Source organism: Vulpes vulpes, chromosome X, assembly GCF_048418805.1.
Source record: "Vulpes vulpes isolate BD-2025 chromosome X, VulVul3, whole genome shotgun sequence".
NCBI lineage: Eukaryota > Metazoa > Chordata > Mammalia > Carnivora > Canidae > Vulpes > Vulpes vulpes.
This window is the reverse complement of record NC_132796.1, coordinates 1313699-1332736: the sequence shown is the minus strand read 5'-3', so window position 1 is coordinate 1332736 and position 19038 is coordinate 1313699. Positions and strand designations below refer to the sequence as shown.

Here is a 19038-nt window from a genome sequence, read left to right as displayed (position 1 = left end):
AGGCCAACTCCCTCTTGTCGGGAGGCAGAGAATCTGACCCACGTGTCACCCGGTGCTATGCTCGTGACTCGCCAGGATGAACCCGGCTGCTTTCAGAGCAAGGAGACATGCCCACCTCCTCGCGGCCATCTGGGCCAGGCTGGGGCATCTGTCCCAGCTATGTGTCTAGCAGCTGAGTCTCTGTCCATCCATCCTGTCTATGTATCCGTCCATCCATCCATCCATCCATCGCTCCAATCTATGTATCATCTATCCATCTATTCATCACATCTACCATCCATCCACCTACCCACTCACCCATCCATCCTTCCAATCTATTTATCTATTATCCCTCTATCCACCTACCCATCCATCCATTCTATCATCGATCGATCTATCATCTATCATCCATCCACCCACTCACCCATCTACCTACTTATCCACTCATCATATCTGTCTGTCCATCTATCTATGAATCCATCCATCCCTACATCTATGTATCTATCCATCCACCCATCTACCCGAACATCCATCTGTCATATCTATCTGTGCATCTGTCTATCTAGGTAGCTAGCGATCCACTGTACCACCCATCTATCCATATCTATCTATCCATGCATCCATTTCTCCATCTATGTATCTGTCCATCCATCCATCCACCATATCATGTATCTACCTGTGTACCTACCTACCCACTCTACTATCCATCCATCCATCCACCTATCTACTTGCCTATTCATCTATTTATGAATCCATCCATCCATCCATCCATCCATCCGTCTACCATCTATCTATTCCATCTATCACCTATCTCTCAGCATGTATCATCAATCTACCCATCCATCCACCCATCAAGTGTACGATCTCGATCACTTATCATCTACCTATCAGTCATCAGTCAATCCATCCTCTATCTCACCCTTCCAGTGCTACATCTCTCCAGCCAGGCCACAAGTCCTTACCAAGTTCCCCAGCAGCAAGGAGGAAGGGGCCACGGCCTCATCTTTCACGCAGTGTCCAGCCTGGATGTGAGCAAGAGTCAGCTGTTCACGATGACCTCCCGCTCGCTGGGACCCCAGCGTGTTGTTCCTTTCCTGCCATATCATGTGGTGCTGCCTCACATAGCCGACTCTTCCCCTTCCCATCTGCCTTCCTCCTGCTGGGGTGCCCTGGGCTACACCCTGTGCTGAGTTTCGGGCAAACACCAGTTTCTTTTTTTTTTTAATATTTTTTTTTAATTTTTATTTATGATAGTCACAGAGAGAGAGAGAGAGGCAGAGACACAAGCAGAGGGAGAAGCAGGCTCCATGCACCGGGAGCCCGATGTGGGATTCGATCCCGGGTCTCCAGGATCGCGCCCTGGGCCAAAGGCAGGCGCCAAACTGCTGCGCCACCCAGGGATCCCCCAAACACCAGTTTCCATTCACGCCGAGCACAGAACCCACACCTTCCTCTAAGAGAAGAGGCTAACAGCCTCAGAAGGAAACTGGAAAATACCAACGTTCTTCCTTCATACTGACGAAATGGACCTGCCTCCAAGACCCTCTGCCCTCAAGACAACGTAACCTGTTTATTCTTTGTCCATGCATAACACGGGTCCACGGTGCACCCCGGCAGACGGATGCATCCTCCGTTCTGCAGCCCTTACGCTTGCCAGGGAGCAGCACACCAGCACTCAGAGCCTGTGGTAAATGCAGCAGCAAACGGAAGCAGCCAGAAATCTCTGGCCGCATTGTCTTGGGATGAGTAATGCCTTGCAAAGCATCGGAATGCAGCCTCTCCTCTCCTCCAGCACTTCAGCCACCCTTCTCAGGGACGGCAGTTCATTTGAGAACTTAAAATCACTATTTCAGAAAGCACTTGCTTGGAGTGACTGTGTTGCCCCTCACGCAGATCCTGATACGCTGCAGTGTGAAGGCGCCTCTTGAAAACAGAGGGGACCATCCAGAACGTCCAAAGCAGAGGGGACCTACCCGAAACTTGCAGAACGGAGGGGAACCATCCAAAACTTGCAAAACAGTGGGGACCTGTCCAAAACTTGCAAAACAGAGGAGACCTGCCCAAAATTTGCAAAATGGAGGGAACCTATGCAAAACTTCCCAAATGGAGGGGCCTACTCAAAACTCCCAAAATAGAGGAGACCTATCCAAGACCTCTAAAGCGGAGGGGACCTGCCCAAAATGTCCAAGCAGAGAAAGGAACACGATTTGGAGGGGCTCTGGGTTGGCTCGGGCATTGAAGCACCGGTGCCTGCCCTCCAGGGCCACAAACGCGGGTGGTGTCTTGGCCCAGCCCACCTGGACGCAGAGGAAAAACAAAAGCCTCGGGGATGCTTACTGTGTGGGGGCCTGGGCGGGAACACACAGGTGCTTTCACCTCCAGGGAGTTTTCTTCATTTGAACGTCTCAGGCCACACACGGAACTCTCGCCCCGTTCCCCCACCCCCAACCCCCCGTGGGTCCCAAGGTGCCACCGGAGAAAATACCCTGGTTTGATGGCTCGCATCTGCCTCTCTGCTCGGAGGTGGGGGGGGGTGCAGGAAAAAGGAAGTCTCTGGTTTCCTGCGTAGGGGATTTTAATAACCCCACTAGCCAGCGAGCAAGTGTGAGCACACCAGGGATAATAGCAGGGCTGAGTCATTCCGAGACAAAGCTGCAACACTCCCAGGTGCCATCTCCCCAAACTGGTCTAACGACCAGGCAACGGAGAAACAAGAAACTCAACAAAGAAGGAGAAGTGCTCCGTCCCCCTATGAATTCACTCAGTATAATCAGGAACTTTGGAGAGTGACCATCTCTCATCCAACACACCCGCACACACGGGGAAGGGCGACGCGTGCTGGGTGGCGAGCCACCCGAGGCGCCCAGAGCAACGCGGCGGGCCTCCCAACCTGGCCCGTCGCCCCCCAGCGGGGCTTCCTGCCCCTCGTACCTCTGTCACAAAGCCGTCCCCGTGGGGAGAAGGCTTCTCGCCGCATGACCACCACCCACGACACGTTTCCTGCCCCCTCACAGATTTCCCAACGGATGCCACCAGCAGGAAAGAGTGGGCAGGCACTTGTTCCGCGTGGACCTAACATGCTCCCTGGTGGCAATCCTGACTCGTGGTAGGCGTCATCCCGAAACCTTTAAAAAACCATCCCTTGCAAGAATCAAAGGATGTCCCAGCGCGGTCTGGGCGGATTCACTTGGGACGGACGCCCCAGTGTTTGAACCAAGCACATGCAGACGCAGGGACACGTCTTGTGCCCCGTGTGTCTTTCCGACCCCCACAAAGGCCGGGCATCCTAGGAAGCACTCCTCCCACGTCTGGGCATCCAAATAATCCCACTTCGAGCCGAAATGGTGACTTTTTAATTTTTAATTTAATTTTTTTTGAGGTAGGCCTTCTGTGGGTCGGATCTCAAACTCGGCCCTCCCCCCCCACCCCGATCGAGACCTGATTTCAGATCAAGAGTCAGATGCTGAACCAACGGAGCCAGCCAGGCGCCCCTGGGATGCTGAGTTAATTCTGTAGGAGTCTTGGGGCTCGCCGTGTAAGTCATAAAACACGTACCAATCTTTTCCCCCTTAAAGAAGCCACAGCGCGTTGGAAAAGCTCAGTAGGTGGAAACACTGCGACGCCCACGTGCGTGGGCTACTCAGTGTCCCACGGGGAAGACGTCTGCTGACAAAAGCGCCGGATTCCACGTGTGAAAACCGGGTCACGCTGCACTGGTCACACGGCTCCCCGAGCCACATCCACTCCTGAATGAGACCAGGCGGCCAAGAGACAACCCAGATGCAGGGGGAAAATACCTACCAACGTCAAGTGTTTGCATAGCTCGAGATGCAAAAAAATAAAACATAATAATAAAAGGAGGCGCCAGGCTCGTACACTGAAAATGGGAAAAGAGCCCAAGCACGGACGCCAACAAAGTGCAATTAAAAGTTTTATCAGAGCCCAAAGGGCAGGCCCCTGCCGGCAAATAGGCAGACCCAAGGAACCCCATTTCCTGTGTCCAAGGGAGGGAGGGAGAGTAGAAACGGGCATCCAGGCGGTGGAGACCGGAGCCACCAGGACACTGCAGACGCCAAGGCCACGGCGTCCTGGGGGCTGCCGGCTGCTGAGGGGAGTCCCTGTCTCCGCTACCACAGGCCACTGGCAGCCCGCCCCCAGCTGTCCTAACTCAGAAAAATAAATAGAAAAATACATAAACAAGAAATAAAAATCCAAAAATAAAAAATAAACGCCCCCAGGCATGTCCAAGTGAAACGTGAAATTGCCTCTTCTGGGTCATTCCCTCTGGATCCCGCCTCCCATTCCCATGGGAATCTCAGAAGCGAGCCAGGAATCTCGGCCTGGGGGGTGGTGGTGGGGGGGGGGCCTGGGTCCCGAGGACTTTGAAATGTGCTTCTCCTCCAGGCTGTTAAAAGCCAAGGTCTGTCCCCAGGCTCCAGAGGGCAGCGCGCAAAGCGAGCCAAACACCTATTTCTGTAGGAAAGCGTGCTCGGAATTGCACCGAGAACACACTTCCCTAATGGAAACCCGTTGGCATCCTTAGGGCGCCTCATTCCTGGCCCCCAGCCCCCCAGGAGCACTGGGATGGTGGGTGAGCGGACGGCGTGTGCATCACCGCGTACTAAAGCTCCATCCTAAAAAAAATAAAAAATAAAAAATAAAGCTCCATCCTCCCACATTTCTCTGTTTTTGGGGGGGGGGGATGAGGCTGGCTCGCCTCCCCTCCTGCCCTCACCCCTCGGCCCCCAGCAATGTCACCCTTGTTGCACAATCTGCATAGAAATCAGGTAATTCCGGGATAACCGTGCTGTGTCTTTTTCTAAAATAATAATCATAATAATAATAATATAATAAAATCACGAAATGACTTCTGGGGCCCCCAAGGATATAGGGCTGCCCCAGATCTGTGATGCTTTTCCCTGGAACCCCGGCACACGAGTGGGGGGGGCGGGGACGTGCTCAAAGAAAACCGCAGGAACAGACACCCAGACCGAGGGCGAAGATGCCCTGGAGCAGGCGCATTGCACAGAAAGCAGCACCGAGACTGCCTTACCAGGGACCAAAAAATTAATTAAGTTGTAATACAGTAAAATAAAAAGCAGCCAGGGCCAAGGGAAAAAGGGTATTCGTATAGGAGGAAAGAGGGAAACCGCAGAGCCAGGCCGGGTCCCCCCCACGCGCCCTCCCCAGCAGCTGTGAAGTGCTCCAAGATGCTCCACCCCAGACCCTCCACAGCGCGCGGGGCGTCCCGCGCATCCACACACCCTCCCTGCAACACCCAGGGAGCCAAGGGCGCCAAAGTGCAGGCCTCCCCCCGCACCCCGCGCCCCGCCCTGACCTGGAGGTCCCCCAGAGCAGGAGCATGCCCAGCACCACCGGGCCTCCCGTCGGGGTGCGCGGCGGCACCATGTGTCCCGGTCCCAGCAAAGCTGTCCTGAAGCTCCCCCGCGCTGCGCCGCGCACCGTGTGGCCTGAGTCAGCGGGTGGGTGGCTGGCTGGGTGCACCGGGTCAGCGGGGGAGGGGGGGACAGAAGCCAGGAGCCTTGCCACGCCCCGCACAATCTGAGCTTTCCTTTAGAGACGACAGAGAGACTGACAGAGAGGGACAAACGGACGCCAACTTCCACTTAGATAGCAGAGCGAGGGGACGAGGCGCAAGGCTCAGAAGCAGGCCCGGCTGCTGCGTGCGCAACGCGGGGGCCTCCCCTGCGCCTGGGGGGGGGGGGGGTCTGTGCCGGGGGCGGGGGCGCACGGGCAGGGCGGCCGCTCAGGACGCGGGTGTGTCCCGCGCGCGCACCGAGCCCCCCCCCCCCCCCGCGGCCCCCGGCTCGGGCACCCGCCTCCGAGAACGTGCCCGGCGCTCGCGGCTGCCCCAGTCCCCCACCCCGCTGCCCGCTGCCCGCTGCCCGCTGCCAGGCCGCACAGCCTCGGCCAAATTTAGGCCGGGAACGCAGGGCGTGGCTGCGCGCGCTCCAACCCAGCCGGGGCGCGCGGAGGGGGGGCCGGGGGCCGGGGCGCACCCGGGCCGGTGCAGGGGCGCCGAGGGGCGCGCGCGGGTCCCGGGGCCTCACTAGCAGCAGCGCCCACGCGCGGCCCCAGCGCCGCCAGCTGTCGGAGCTGGCGACTTTGCAAAGACCCGCCCAGGAAAAAGTTGGAGGAGAGTTTAGGCCGCGTCCCCGGGGCGTTGGCTGCCCGCGGGCACGGCGCGTCCCGGCCGCCCGGCCGCCGTGGGGAGGGCCCGGGGGTCCCCGGGGCGCCCCCGCCGCCCCCCCAGCGCGCCCCCGCGGCCCTCCCCGCCGAGCGCTGGCGCCGCGCGCGTCCCGAAGCGGGTCCCCGGGCCCCGCGCTCGCCCCCGTGCGCCCCCAGACGCTCACCCCGGGCGGGCCGCAGGGTGCCCAGCAGGCCGAGCAGCAGCAGCGCCACGGCGGCCCGACGAGCCATGGTGCGCCCGGCGCCGCGCAGGACCGTCCCGGGAGTGGGGCGAGCGCTCGGCGGCGGCGGGAGTGCCCGCGGGGCGGGGCCGGCGGGGGGGGGGGGCTGTGGGTCCCGCGGCCCCGCCCCGGCCGGCGCTTCCCCGCCCCCGGACGGCGCCGGGCGGGCCCCTCGGGGGAGGGGCGAGCGCGGGGGCGCGGCTACCCGGGGCGGCGCGGGGGCGGCACGGGATCCCCTCCCCGCTCGGGCCCCCGGGCGGCCCCGGAGACGCCCAGACTCTGCTTCCTCCCTGCCGGGACACCGGGGGCCCCCCACCGCCCCCAAGGACCCCACAGGGCCGGGCGGGGGCTCGGGACCCCTCCCCGCTTGGAGAGTGCGGGTCCCCCCACCGCCCCAAAGACCCCAGGGCGGCCCGAGAGGCCAAGACATTCCGTCCTCCCTGCTAGGACAGTGGGGGGAGCCCCCACCGCCCCCAAGGACCCCACAGGGCTTGGCGGGGGCACGGGACCGCTCCCCGCTTGGAGAATGGGGGTCCCCCCACCGCCCCAAAGACCCCAGGGCGGCATGGAGAGGCCAAGACTTTCCTTCCTCCCTGCTGGGACACCGGGCGGCCTACCGCCCCCAAGGACCCCACAGGGCTGGGGGGGGAGCACGGACGCCTCCCTGCTCAGGAGGTGGGGTCCCTGCCTGTGTCCACCTCCAGCCCCTGACGCATCCCCCCCCCCCCCCCTCCGCAGAACGTGGAAGAAGTAAAGAGAAAGGACACTGGGAGGACTTCCTGCTCCTAAGGGGTGGGGACAACGTGAAGGGCTCTCCATTGCCGGGAAAGCTGCTCCCCTGCCCCCCCCCAGGGCCGGTCCCCCCTCCCCTCCCCCAAGGCCCAGTCTGACCGCACAGAGCCTGGAGCTCCGGTGGGGGCTTCGGGCGGGGACAGCGGCGACTCCCCAGCGTCAGGAGGGCTTCCCTGGGGGCGTCCCAGAGCCTGTCCCCACCCGACCTGGGGTAGGTGGGGGTGCCGAGGGGGAGGCAGGAAGCCCCTCCCCTTCCCGTTGGGAGCTGCTGGCGCGCAGGGGGGACTCTGGCCAGGCCTGGCCTGTCCTGGGGCCGTCCCTGTGCCCACTATCCAGGTTCTCCGAGGCGTTGGCTCAGGGCTGTGTCCACGGGCCCTCAGGGTACAGAACGTGCCAGACCCAGCGGGACGCAGCCCAGAGGGTTCCCGCGGGCCACCCTGCTGCCCTACCCGCCTCCCCTCATGGCTGCCTGGCTGCACCCCACAGGACCCCGGACCCCTGCTCTCCCCGGGCCTCCCCGCACCTGTCCAGCTGTGACCCAGGCCACCTACAGGGCGGCAGGCATCCTGCGCCCACCTGGGGCAACCACAGGAACACTTACCTTTAAAGGGTGGCTGTCGGACCCTAAGCACCAGGAAGCCTTCTGACCCTATGAACCTGGGGGCCTTGACCTTACACACCTGGAGGCCTTCTGACCACACACTTGTGGAAGCCTTTTGACCGTACACACCTGGAGGCCTTCTGGCCATAGGCACTTGGAGGCCTTCTGACCACTCACACCTGGAGGCCTTCAGACCACACACCTGGAGGCCTCCTGACCACACACCTGGAGGCACAGAGGTATCCTGTTTCCTAACAGCCAACAGAAACCCGGTGATAAGATTGTGCTTTCAGAACCATGAAGACAATGGAATCATTTCTTAGGAAAACCCAATAATCTGCCTCTGAAATCAACCTGAGTTGACGCCCAGCCAGAGACCACCTGCCCTCAGCCCCCACGCCTGCCGTCTAGACACCTCTCTGCCCCTGCCCCTCCATGCAGCCCGGACTCTGCCAGCCCGCACCTCCCTCCTCCCTGGCCACAGCCTCGGGGCCCATAGAGACTGTGGACCCTGGGCCACGGCAAACAGGAGGGTCTTCTGGAGCAGCAAGGGGCTGCTGGGGCTGCTGCAGCCATTCTGTCACCTTGAGGAGGGCAGCAGCATGAAGGAAACCACATGCTTTGTGCCAAAGTCAAAATCCAAAGAGCCCTCCCCAACCCAGGGAAGTTTCCAGTTCAGCCCTGTCACCTTCAGAATAGAACCTCAACCTGAACGATCTTTCACCTCTGTCCCTCGGGCCGCACCTCGGCTACAGCTGCCCTGTTCGCACCACCCTTAATGTTCTGGCACATTCTGCAGGCTGAGAGTCCGTTTTATCCCGGAGGGACTCGATCCCCATCACCAGCGAGAATAAATATGCTTTGTCACTTGCACAGTGAATGCCAGGCCTTGACTTTCTTTCTTTCTTTTTTTTTTTATTAATTTATGTTCATACCCACAGGCATTCTGAAGACTTTCTAATTCATGCAGTTGACTTTTGCCTTTTTTTTTTTTTAAGGGCTACCTTCCTTGGCTCCAAATAAAAATTTCCATCATTTTTTGCAGTTGCTCTGACGTCCAGAAGCTCGAAGCTCCAGAATAAAGATGACATTGATTGAAGCGGCCTCGGGAGCTGTATGCAAGCACCACAGAGCACGTCTTTGAAGGTCGTAAGGTATGATCTAGAGAGGGAGGGGGAGCGGGAGCGCCTTTTGGAACAGGCTTCTTGCTCCGTGTCATACTGATGTGTCATACTGATTCCAACTCCGGACAGGATGGAGGTCTGAGCATTTTTGACAGTCCCCGTGCACAGGCCCACGGACTAGCCCGTCTCCCACCTTCTAGGGAGGATCCTGCTGAGCATGGAGCTCTGTTTACTGATGTGGAAAATGGGTCTCAACAGGGACCCCAAGCACCCAACAGACGGAGAAAAGGAAACTTACAAAAGCAGAGCAGCAAAGACAGGATGCACGGAGGGCGTGAGGGCGGCAGAGAACCTCTGCGGTCAGAAGAAAAGTTTGCAGAAAGGGAAATCTGTCTCGGGAGGAGTCCCTAAAGGAGGCCTTTCTGGGGTTGCAGGAGACTGGGGGCTGTCCCCATCTCCTGGAGGGGGGGTACTCTGTCCCCACTGCAACCCAACATGGGGTGGTGCCTCCTTGGCGCCCCAGGAGCCAAAAGACACCACCAAGCCAAAGAATGGGAAAAGGAAGGGTTTTACTTGCAATTTCCCCAAGTGGTGTCTTCTCCAAACCCAAAACCCAAAACCCCAAAGCCAGGTGACTTTGAAGCTGGCGGTGCATGCATGATCACAGAAGGGATGAGGACCCGCTCACAAATGGGTTGTCGAGGGAGGGTCCTGGAAAGTGTGGACCGGGGAACGCAAGAGAAGGAGCTAAGCCAGGCGTTTGTGTTAGCTGGGGATGACACTTAACCTAACTCCCCCAGACACTCTAGGGTGTGGACCGTACCTCTCAGAACCAAGAGGGCCAGCAGCTCTTTGTCCACTTGTCCACTTTGTCCGCTTGCTCATTGGCCATAGCCCACATTGCACCCTTGGGAGTGGATATGGAGATACAGGTATAATTTTTTTTTAATTTTTATTTATTTATGATAGTCACACACAGAGAGAGACACAGGCAGAGACCTAGGCAGAGGGAGAAGCAGGCTCCATGCACCGGGAGCCCAATGTGGGATTTGATCCCTGGTCTCCAGGATCGCGCCCTGGGCCAAAGGCAGGCGCCAAACTGCTGTACCACCCAGGGATCCCTTTTTTTTTTTTTTAATTTTTTTTAAATTTTTATTTATGAGATACAGGTATAATTGTTAGGGTTGGCAGCTCACCTCCAGCCAGGAGACTTGTTTGGATGGGGCAGTTGTGAACCGTTAATAGCAGTGGTTGGCTGTTAGCAAAGCATTCATGGTGTCCACCGCAAGACATCAAGGGACACCCGAGTGTGGTCACTAGCAAGCTGGGCTCCTTCAGAGCAAGGGGTTGCTCATCAAACTGTATGGTGCTGTTACTTAACTCATCTTGGACCTTTCCCAGTCTGTGAGCTGACACCATGTGTTATGGGTTGTGGATTCCCCCCCAAAAAAATATGTTGAAACCCCAGCACCTGGACATAATCCAGAGTACCTGTGAATAAGATGGAAAGAAAGAAGGATGGATATATGGATGGATGGGTGGTTGGATGGATGGATGGAGGGTTGGATGGATGGATGGATGGATGGATAGAAGGATGGATGGATGGATGGATGGATGGATGGATGGATGAATGGATAGAAGCATGGATGGATGGATGGATGGATGATGCACAGATGGATGAATAGATGGAAGGATAGAGGGATGGATGGAACGATGGATGGATGAAGGATGGATGGATGGATAGAAGGATGGATGGATGGATGATACACAGATGGATGGATGAATAGATGGAAGGATAGAGGGATGGATGGAACGATGGATGGATAGAAGGATGGATGGATGGATAATGCACAGATGGATGAATGAATAGATGGAAGGATTTAGGGATGGATGGATGGATAGAAGGATGGATGGATAGATGGATGGATGATGCACAGATGGATGGATGAATAGATGGAAGGATAGAGGGATGGATGGATAGAGGGATGGATGGATGGATGATGGATGGGTGAATGGATGGATATTCTTAGCTCCTAGTCACACCAAATCTTATCCACCAGACTATCTCCTAATATGTGAATTATTCCCGATTAATCAGTGAAAACTCACACATTTGCAATCTGGTGCCTATATAACCAGTGCATTACCCTGAATCACATCAGCTCCACTGCACGTTCAAACTTTAATTTTTGATCTTTGAGCCTGGGCAGCACTAGACGTTTGGGCCAGGTGCATTCACCAGGGCAAAGCCCCCCAGCATGTCCCTCCTCTGAATCCCCACCTACACAACTCCTGCTCCCTGTCCTCAGCCTCGTCTTCCCCAAGCTCCTTGGGAGCCCTCTTCTCATTGATTCCTTAGCACACTCAGCCCCTCAACAGCCACCTGAGGGCCCTCTCTATGAGATGCAGCCGTGAAATCAAGCAGCTATGGCCCTGCCTCAGAGAGCAGTGTTTAGTTTTAATAGCCCTTGATTTACATGTATTTATTTATGTTTATCCGAGTCTCCCCCAAGTCTTTGAGCAGTCTCATTTTTTATTCTATCTCAGCACCTGGCTGAGAGCCCAACACACAGAGGCTGCCTTTCAGATGCTTAATTACGCGATTGAATGCAAGCAAAACAAAAATGAGCTTGCCACGAGGGGCTGAGCATTTAGATAATGAAGCTTTCTTATCATTACCTTTATCCTACAAGGGCACATGCGCACACACAGACACGTGCACAGAGTACACATGTCTATAAATGTCCACACGTACGTTAGTATGTACACCTCCATCCATCCATCCATCCATTGATCCATTCACCTTCTATACATGCAAGACTATACATTGTCCTTCCCATATCCCTTCTACATTTTTCCATAAGGGACTTTGATTTTATTGATGTTGGCAATATGGCAGCTAAAAGACAATTTCCTCATTCTCCTTTGCAGCTGGATATAACCAAAAAGTAAGTTCTGCTCAAAAAAAAAAAAATTAAGCAGAAATTGTTGGAGAAAATCTCTGAAAAGTTCCTTAAAAGGTGGATGGATGGATGGATGGATGGATGGATGGATGGATGGATGGCAAGGGGCCCTTTTAGTTCTCTCCCTGCTTTGTCTTGTCCTTGCCTGGAATACTAAGATGATACCTGTAGCCCCAGCAGCCAGCCTGGAGAAGGAGGTAGCCTAGAAGATGGGAGCCACTTTTGAAGAATGATGCAACATAGAGGAAAAAAACAGCTGTGGTTGTTGGTCGCACTGCAGAATGGCCATACCAGCCCTAATCTGACTGTCTTGACTGCATTTATGGGAAAGAGAAGCAAATTCTCATCGTATCTTTTTTTAAAAGTCATATTTGCTTCAGTCTTATTTAAACCATTTTTTTTTCTTTCTGGCCTTTGTTACCAGAGGTTGAGCCCAGTCTATAGTGGAGACCTGCCAAGAGTTCCTTACGGGCAAACAGCTAAGAGGTGTCTGGGCATCATACTTGGTACCTGTTGAACACATGTTCAAGAGAAATTTCCTGAGTCAGTAGAATGGTAGGTGGAAAGATGGGTAGATGGATGAGTGAGTGGATAGATGGGTGGGGGAATGGATGGATGGATGGATTGATGCATAAGTAGATGAATGGATGGGTGGATGGATCGATGCATAAGTAGATGGATGGATAGATAGTTAAAGTGGATGGATGGATGGATGGATGGATGGATGGATGGATGGATGGCAAATGAAGGTAGTTGGTTGGGTGGATTGAACAATAGTTGATGGATGGATGGATGGATGGATGGATGGATAGATTGATGGATGGATGGATGACAAATGAAGATAGCTGGTTGGGTGGATTGAGTAGTGGTTGGATGGATGGATGGATGGATGGATGGATGGATGGCTCGATGGATTGATGGATGGATGACAAATGAAGGTAGTTGGTTGGGTGGATTGAACAGTCGTTGGATGGATGGATGGATGGATGGATGGATGACAAATGAAGATAGCTGGTTGGGTGGATTGAGCAGTGGTTGGATGGATGGATGGATGGATGGATGGATGGATGGATGGGTGGATGGATGGATGGATGGAAGGCTCCATGGATCAATGGATGGACAAACAAGGGTAGTACCTTTTACCAGACATCCTTGTGCCATATATATTATTACTTGCACACCAGGAAACAATGAAGTAGGGATATTGGACGGAATAGCCCACTTCAGCTGATGAGGGAACTGCCTGGGCCGGTGGAGCTCATGAGCGGTAGGCTGAGATTAGAACCAAGACTTTTCGATTCTGAGTCCAGGCTGTGTGTACCTCACTGCCTCTTGGCTGCCTCCAAACCACTGGCATTTTGCTCAGAATGTTCACAGCAGCCAAAGATAAACAGCGTGTTGTAAACCAGAGTTTTTACGTTAGAAACTTCACGGTCTGTGCCCGTCAGTGGTCCAGTCTATTTTAAAAACAGCAATTTAATTAATGTAGCAAAAAGTTCACGTGTGATCCTTAGGTATATACACATTTTTCCCCTATTAACTGTAGCGTAAGTTGGGTCCTCTGCAAAAATCAAAAGATGTAGTGAAGCTGCATAATGTAACAAACAACTACTTTGTTGAAGGAGCTAAAGCTCTTGGCTAGTCCATCTGGCTTAGAATAAAGAGCAAATCAATTTTCCAGAGGGGGGGGAGTACCCTCTCATCCCCAGGGGACACATTGCAAGGCTCCAAATGCATGCCCGAAACTGCAGATGGCACCAACCCCTACCGATGCTATATTTTTCCCTAAACATAACACCTTTGGTAAAATTTATTGTATCAATCAGGCACAGTCTGAGGTTGAGAGGAACTAATCAGGGGCACCTGGGTGGCTCTATCCAACTCTTGAACTCAGCTCAGGTCCTGATCTCAGGATCATGAATTCAAGCCCTCTGTTGAGCTCCACGCGGTGCGTACAACCGACTTAAAAAGCAAACAAAGGAAAAACGACGACAACAACAAAACCCAATAACTAATCCTAAAAATAGAACAATTAGAACACCGTGATAACAGGTAGGTGAACGTGGTCTTTTTCCGTCAAAATATCTTACTCTTCTGTACTCACCCTTGTCCTTCTAGTGATGACGTCCGAGGATACAATGTCCACGTGATGAAGTGATGTGGTCGACACAGGCACTGTGACCTAGCGTCAGGCTACTGCTGACCTTCTGGTGATCCCTCCAGAAGATTATCTGCTTCCCAAACTACAGATAACGGGACACTTCTGAACTGCATTGGAAGCATGAATCCTGTTTGTTTGTAAGTCTCAGTCCGTGTGAGCTGCTAGCACTGCGTCTGGGACCTGCAGTGGGCTGTTCCCCATGACAAACATAGGCCGTGATGGTCATGGGGATGGGCCAGACGGAGTTGTCCGATGGTTTTCCGAAACACAGACCATGGCACAAGAGCTGTTTGATTTAGGTCTCTTTATTTGTGTGTCTCCAAGTCTCTCCATAGGCTGTGAGCAGTGTCAGTTATTGATACTTGTTCTATGTCATGAATAAATAAATAAAATCTTAAAAAAAAAAAAAAAGAATTTCAAAAATGGCGGCAACAGAGCATTAAGCCAAGCACGGAGCCCCCTTCTGACAGCAGGTCCAAGTGGACGGATTCCCAGCCCGTGCAATCGGCCCCGGCTGAGACGGGTGGGGAGACGGTCACAGAGAACAGCTCCACGTGGCTTCCTCGCATGGTGACGGCTGGGTTCCAGCACTGAGCTTCTGGAAGGAGAGCGAGAAAACCAAGTCATCCCTTACACAGTGTCTCTTTGTGAAAGCGGCCACAAATACGTGGCCAATTTCAAGAGATGGGGAATGGTAAGATTCTGCAAGTGGACACGGGACAGAGACCCCCGTAGCGTGTGCGGCACAGTGGCACGGCCGGCCCAAGCATGCTCCAGCATCTAATGCGAGACTGTGTGCAAGTCAGGTTCGTTTATCCAGCACACGTTAATTGAGCCCGTGGCACGTTGAGGATCTTGTTCTAGATCCTGAATATGTAAAGGTGAATTAATTACTTCACCTATCAGTCGATAACCCACTGGGTCTGTCGACGGACACTAGACAACCCTCTATAGTCTACGCCATACGATGTTCCACAGATGGTGAGCACAGAGCATCACGGGAAGGAAGACAAATTGAAGGCCGTGTCCGAGGGATTGGAAATGGGGCTCACCAAGGAGATCACGTGTAAGCCACGTCTTGGAAGACTCTTACGGGATTTCCAGATAAAGAAAGGGTGGGGATGCATTCTAGAGAGTTTCCCTGCTTGAGCAACGACGTGGATGCTGGGGGGAGAAAAATCTATGGCACACGATGAGTAGGAGAAAGGGTAGGAAGGTCTGGCTGGGAACGTAGCCGGGAACCAGATAGGGATGGACGTGGCATGTTTACCAAGCAGTGTCATCTTCATCTAGAAGCAAATGGAAACCCCAGAAGCATTGTAAGGCAGATAAACGTAGGCTCGAATTTGGCTCAGACGGGTAGCTAAGCAAAGGCAGAAGATAGGGGTGAGGGTGCGGGAACAGGAGGAAATGCTGGGGATCCCCCAGGTCTGTGCAGAGGGTGGTTCTGAGAGCCTTCACTTGCGGCGTGGACAGAAGGGGATCCTTTCCAGAGAGCTTGAGAAGGGAGGGATTGCTCAGATCAGCATTCTTTGCGAGCCAAGTAAAGAATGTATTTCCAACTTTTTGCGACATTTACGTCGTCCCTCTACCCCCTGAAGCTAAAATCCTCATTTCTCCCTGACAGTTTTCTTGGTTTTTCCAGAATTCAGTAAAGCAATCGGCCTGGGATTGATGTGTGTGTGGTCAGGGATGATGGCTGCTGAGAGCGGGCGGTTGTTGGCCAGAAGACCCTTCTACACCACAGGATGGCCATAAATCATTGATAAACCGGGTGGTTTCCTGTGATATGTCTTGTGGGCACGAAGGTTTTGACATGAGTACACAGGGGAAAAACAACCCCTCTCGCCTTCTAACGGTGTCCTTCTGGGGTGTTCCTGGCTGGGGGGTACCAAGGCCACACAAGTCTCTTTCCATCTCGCCGATAAACTCCTAAGAGTAAGACCAGCTGCTTGCTCCAGATAAAGCTCATGCTGTGGTGCAAGCTTCATCCCCGCACGGAGAGGCTGGATGCGGTTTATTTTATTTATTTATTTTATTTCAATAAATTTATTTTTTATTGGTGTTCAATTTGCCAACATATAGAATAACACCCAGTGCTCATCCCGTCAAGTGCCCCCCTCAGTGCCCGTCACCCAGTCATCCCCACGCCCCGCCCACCTCCCCTTCCACCACCCCTCGTTCGTTTCCCAGAGTTAGGAGCCTCTCATGTTCCGTCTCCCTTTCTGATGCCGTTTAAGCCGAGTACTAAGAAATGCAAAGTACAGTTTATTTTGCAAATGCCGAGTACAGTCCTCAACACACACTGTGGGTGAGCTACATCTTCCCAGGCATTGGGTCTCTGGGGGCTCCATTATGCCTTGTGAAGAGGATTTGCAGAAGTGAGTGCAATCAATTCCCTCCTCATATTAGCATTTTTTTTTTTTTTTGCTGATTTTTTTTTTCAGCTTGTGACACGGACACCTCGAGTCTGTGCTCCCACCACTTTCAGCTACGCTCATGTTGTCACTGGCTTTGGTCAATGGAACGCAGCAGAAGGAACAGCATTTCTGAGTGTCTGAGCTCCCTGCCTTGGAAACCTGCCTGGCCGCCATATGCTCAAGTCCGAGAGGGTCCATGGAGCCCAGGTGAGCTGGTGTCCTGGCCGACCCACGTAACAGCCCTGGCTCGTCCGCCAAACAGTTGACCAGTGACTCATGAGTATGTCCAGCTGACCCCAGAAGAGCCACCCAGCTGACCTCAGCTCCACATGCCAAGACACGGAATCACGAGTGAAGTCAACGGTCATCGTTTTTAAGACCCCAGATTTCGGAGTGGTTCATCCGGCTGCAAAAGGCGACAGCTGCACATATCTCCTCCCGGCAAGACACATCTCCTTAAGTATTTACCAAAACCTCAACATTCTTCCTATCATCTCCAGGAGCTCAAAACAATGTCCCCGGGGAGTTTGCAATCTCTGGTTTGGGAGGCAGGGCTGGTATACGAGATGTTCCACGTGTTAATGGAGACCAGCTGTCCCGCGTTTCTCTCCGTAGTTAATTCTTGCGGGAGGTCGAGGGCGAGTGAGCTGCTCTGTGGTTGGTAGGTTCCTCCCAGGCTTCAGGTACGTGCCTACCTGCTCCATGTTGGCCAGAAGACACCCACAAGCATTGAGTGAACATTTACCTGAGTATAAGCCACATCTTTCTCTTTTCCTGTTGTACTGGCAAATCCAAGTGGGATCCTGTCCAACTGCACATTTGCGGTGCTTTTAATTCGGCCTTTTGACCAAATTAATTCCCCTATTATAAAAACCAAGAAAAGGGACCCACGGTGGTCGACTTGTAACTTGACGCTGAAAAAGCTCCTTTCTGAATGCACGTCTCCTCCTGAACAGTGACACTGTTGTAGAACTGCCTCTTTTCTACAACCAATCGCTCTAAATCGACCTCAAAGATACACACACACACACACACACACACACACGGTGCTTTTTGGTGGCAGAGACGCGATTGCATGATTCCAAAGGGAGTTTCGATTCTCAAATCTACCACAAAATATAAAACATACTCCTCTTCCATCGTTTTCTGTGCAATGAAACACACACACACACACACACACAATACAACACTTCCTGTTTTAAAATAATTACGGACTCATGCAAAATTTGCAAGGACTGACGACTGGCACCGGTCACCCTGTTTAAGCCAGCTGCCCCTCAATGGAGCCGTTTACCTTGGAGCTACAGTATAAAATCAAAACCAGGACATCGACACGTCTGCTCGTGCGACAACACGTCCCACCCGACTCCACACTCACCACGTCAACGCACGGTGACGCGTGTCCGTCAACTCCCGTCTACGTGTTGAGAGGTTTATCGTCGACGAGCCAACCAAGAGGTAGTTACGGAACGCCTGTTCTATACTAAGTTTTGTGACAAATACTGGATAGGTGCACGGTCCCCAACTCCCCCATGGCACTGGATGAATGAGCCCTTTGAGATTGATGCTTAAGAGTCTTCTTGCTTCATACCACACGGGGTGGGAATCCCAGCGCTGGCTTTCCAGGAATCCTTGAGGGACGAGAAGGGCTTCCATTGTTCCGGTTCATTTATGGGGTCAGAAAATGAGGGTGGATGTGAAAGCATTGAAGGCGTCAAACCGGCCCCATCAGAACCACCCCATACCGGAGAATGTGTGAGGAATTGCTGTTAAGGATGAAGGTCCCCAGGAAAAGGGAGCCAGGCCACGTAGCAGGAAACGTGTGGTCTACCAGTCGCCCCCCGTGGGGACTGAGCTAAGGGAATGCGGCCAGGCCGAGCGTCCCAGGTGTTAGCTGGGCTACAAGACGCCGTGCAAGGATGGGGAAGCCAGGGATGGGCGCCCCCTGAGCTGCTGCCTGGAGCTGCAGCCCCTTGAGCCAGAGTGGCCGCAGGGGAGTGGACTCCGGGTCAGGAACTTGGCTGACGGGCCGAGGCTGGAAGTGCCGCAGCCTGAGGCCTCAGGGAAGAGAGCACAGTTACATATGAGCTTCCTTGGGCAGCGGTGGCAAATTCCCACCAACTGGGGACTTACGATGACAGGAATCCATCCTCCCCCAGCTCTGGAGACCAGAGTCTAAGGTCCAGGCAGGGCTGCTGAGCTCCAGGTTGGGCAGGGCAGGGCCCCACTCTTTCCCGAGGCTCCGGGGAGGGTTCCTCCTGCGTCTTCCAGTGTCCCGGGCTGGTGGCCGTGTCCCTCCCGTGTCCGCCTCCATCCTCCCATGGCTCCTCTGTGTCTGCACCTCCTCTTCTGTCTCTTACGAGGACCCCTGTCGTTGGACGTAGGGCCACCTGGTCCAGGACGAGCTCAGCTCAGATCGTTCCCCTAATCCCATCTGCAAAGATCCTATTTCCACACAAGGTCGCATCCTGGGTTCTGCCGGAGAGCACTGCTGGGGCGACGCTGTATAACCCACAACATGACTTTTGAAACTCCCCCAGGTTGGTCAACTTCTCCCAGAAGCCAGC

The 19038-nt window shown here is 54.3% G+C and overlaps 1 protein-coding gene and 1 long non-coding RNA gene across 3 annotated transcripts in view; one reads left to right on the top strand and one right to left on the bottom strand.

Moving 5' to 3' along the window:
* Window positions 1-6509, bottom strand: part of CD99 (CD99 molecule (Xg blood group)) — a 35976-nt gene extending 29467 nt beyond the window's left edge. The window contains exon 1 of one of the 2 annotated variants that reach the window (XM_072744991.1): window positions 6354-6509. In XM_072744991.1, the coding sequence (XP_072601092.1) occupies window positions 6354-6420 (67 nt within the window). In that variant the 5' untranslated portion in view covers window positions 6421-6509. The remainder of the gene's footprint in view (window positions 1-6353) is intronic. The other variant, XM_072744990.1, reaches the window with a different exon arrangement.
* Window positions 6510-7305: 796 nt separating this feature from the next.
* Window positions 7306-14366, top strand: LOC140596318 (uncharacterized). The gene is made up of 3 exons (XR_011998357.1): window positions 7306-7413; window positions 8849-8957; window positions 14009-14366. It is a non-coding gene; the product is annotated as an uncharacterized lncRNA (long non-coding RNA).
* The last annotated feature ends 4672 nt before the right edge of the window (window positions 14367-19038 follow it).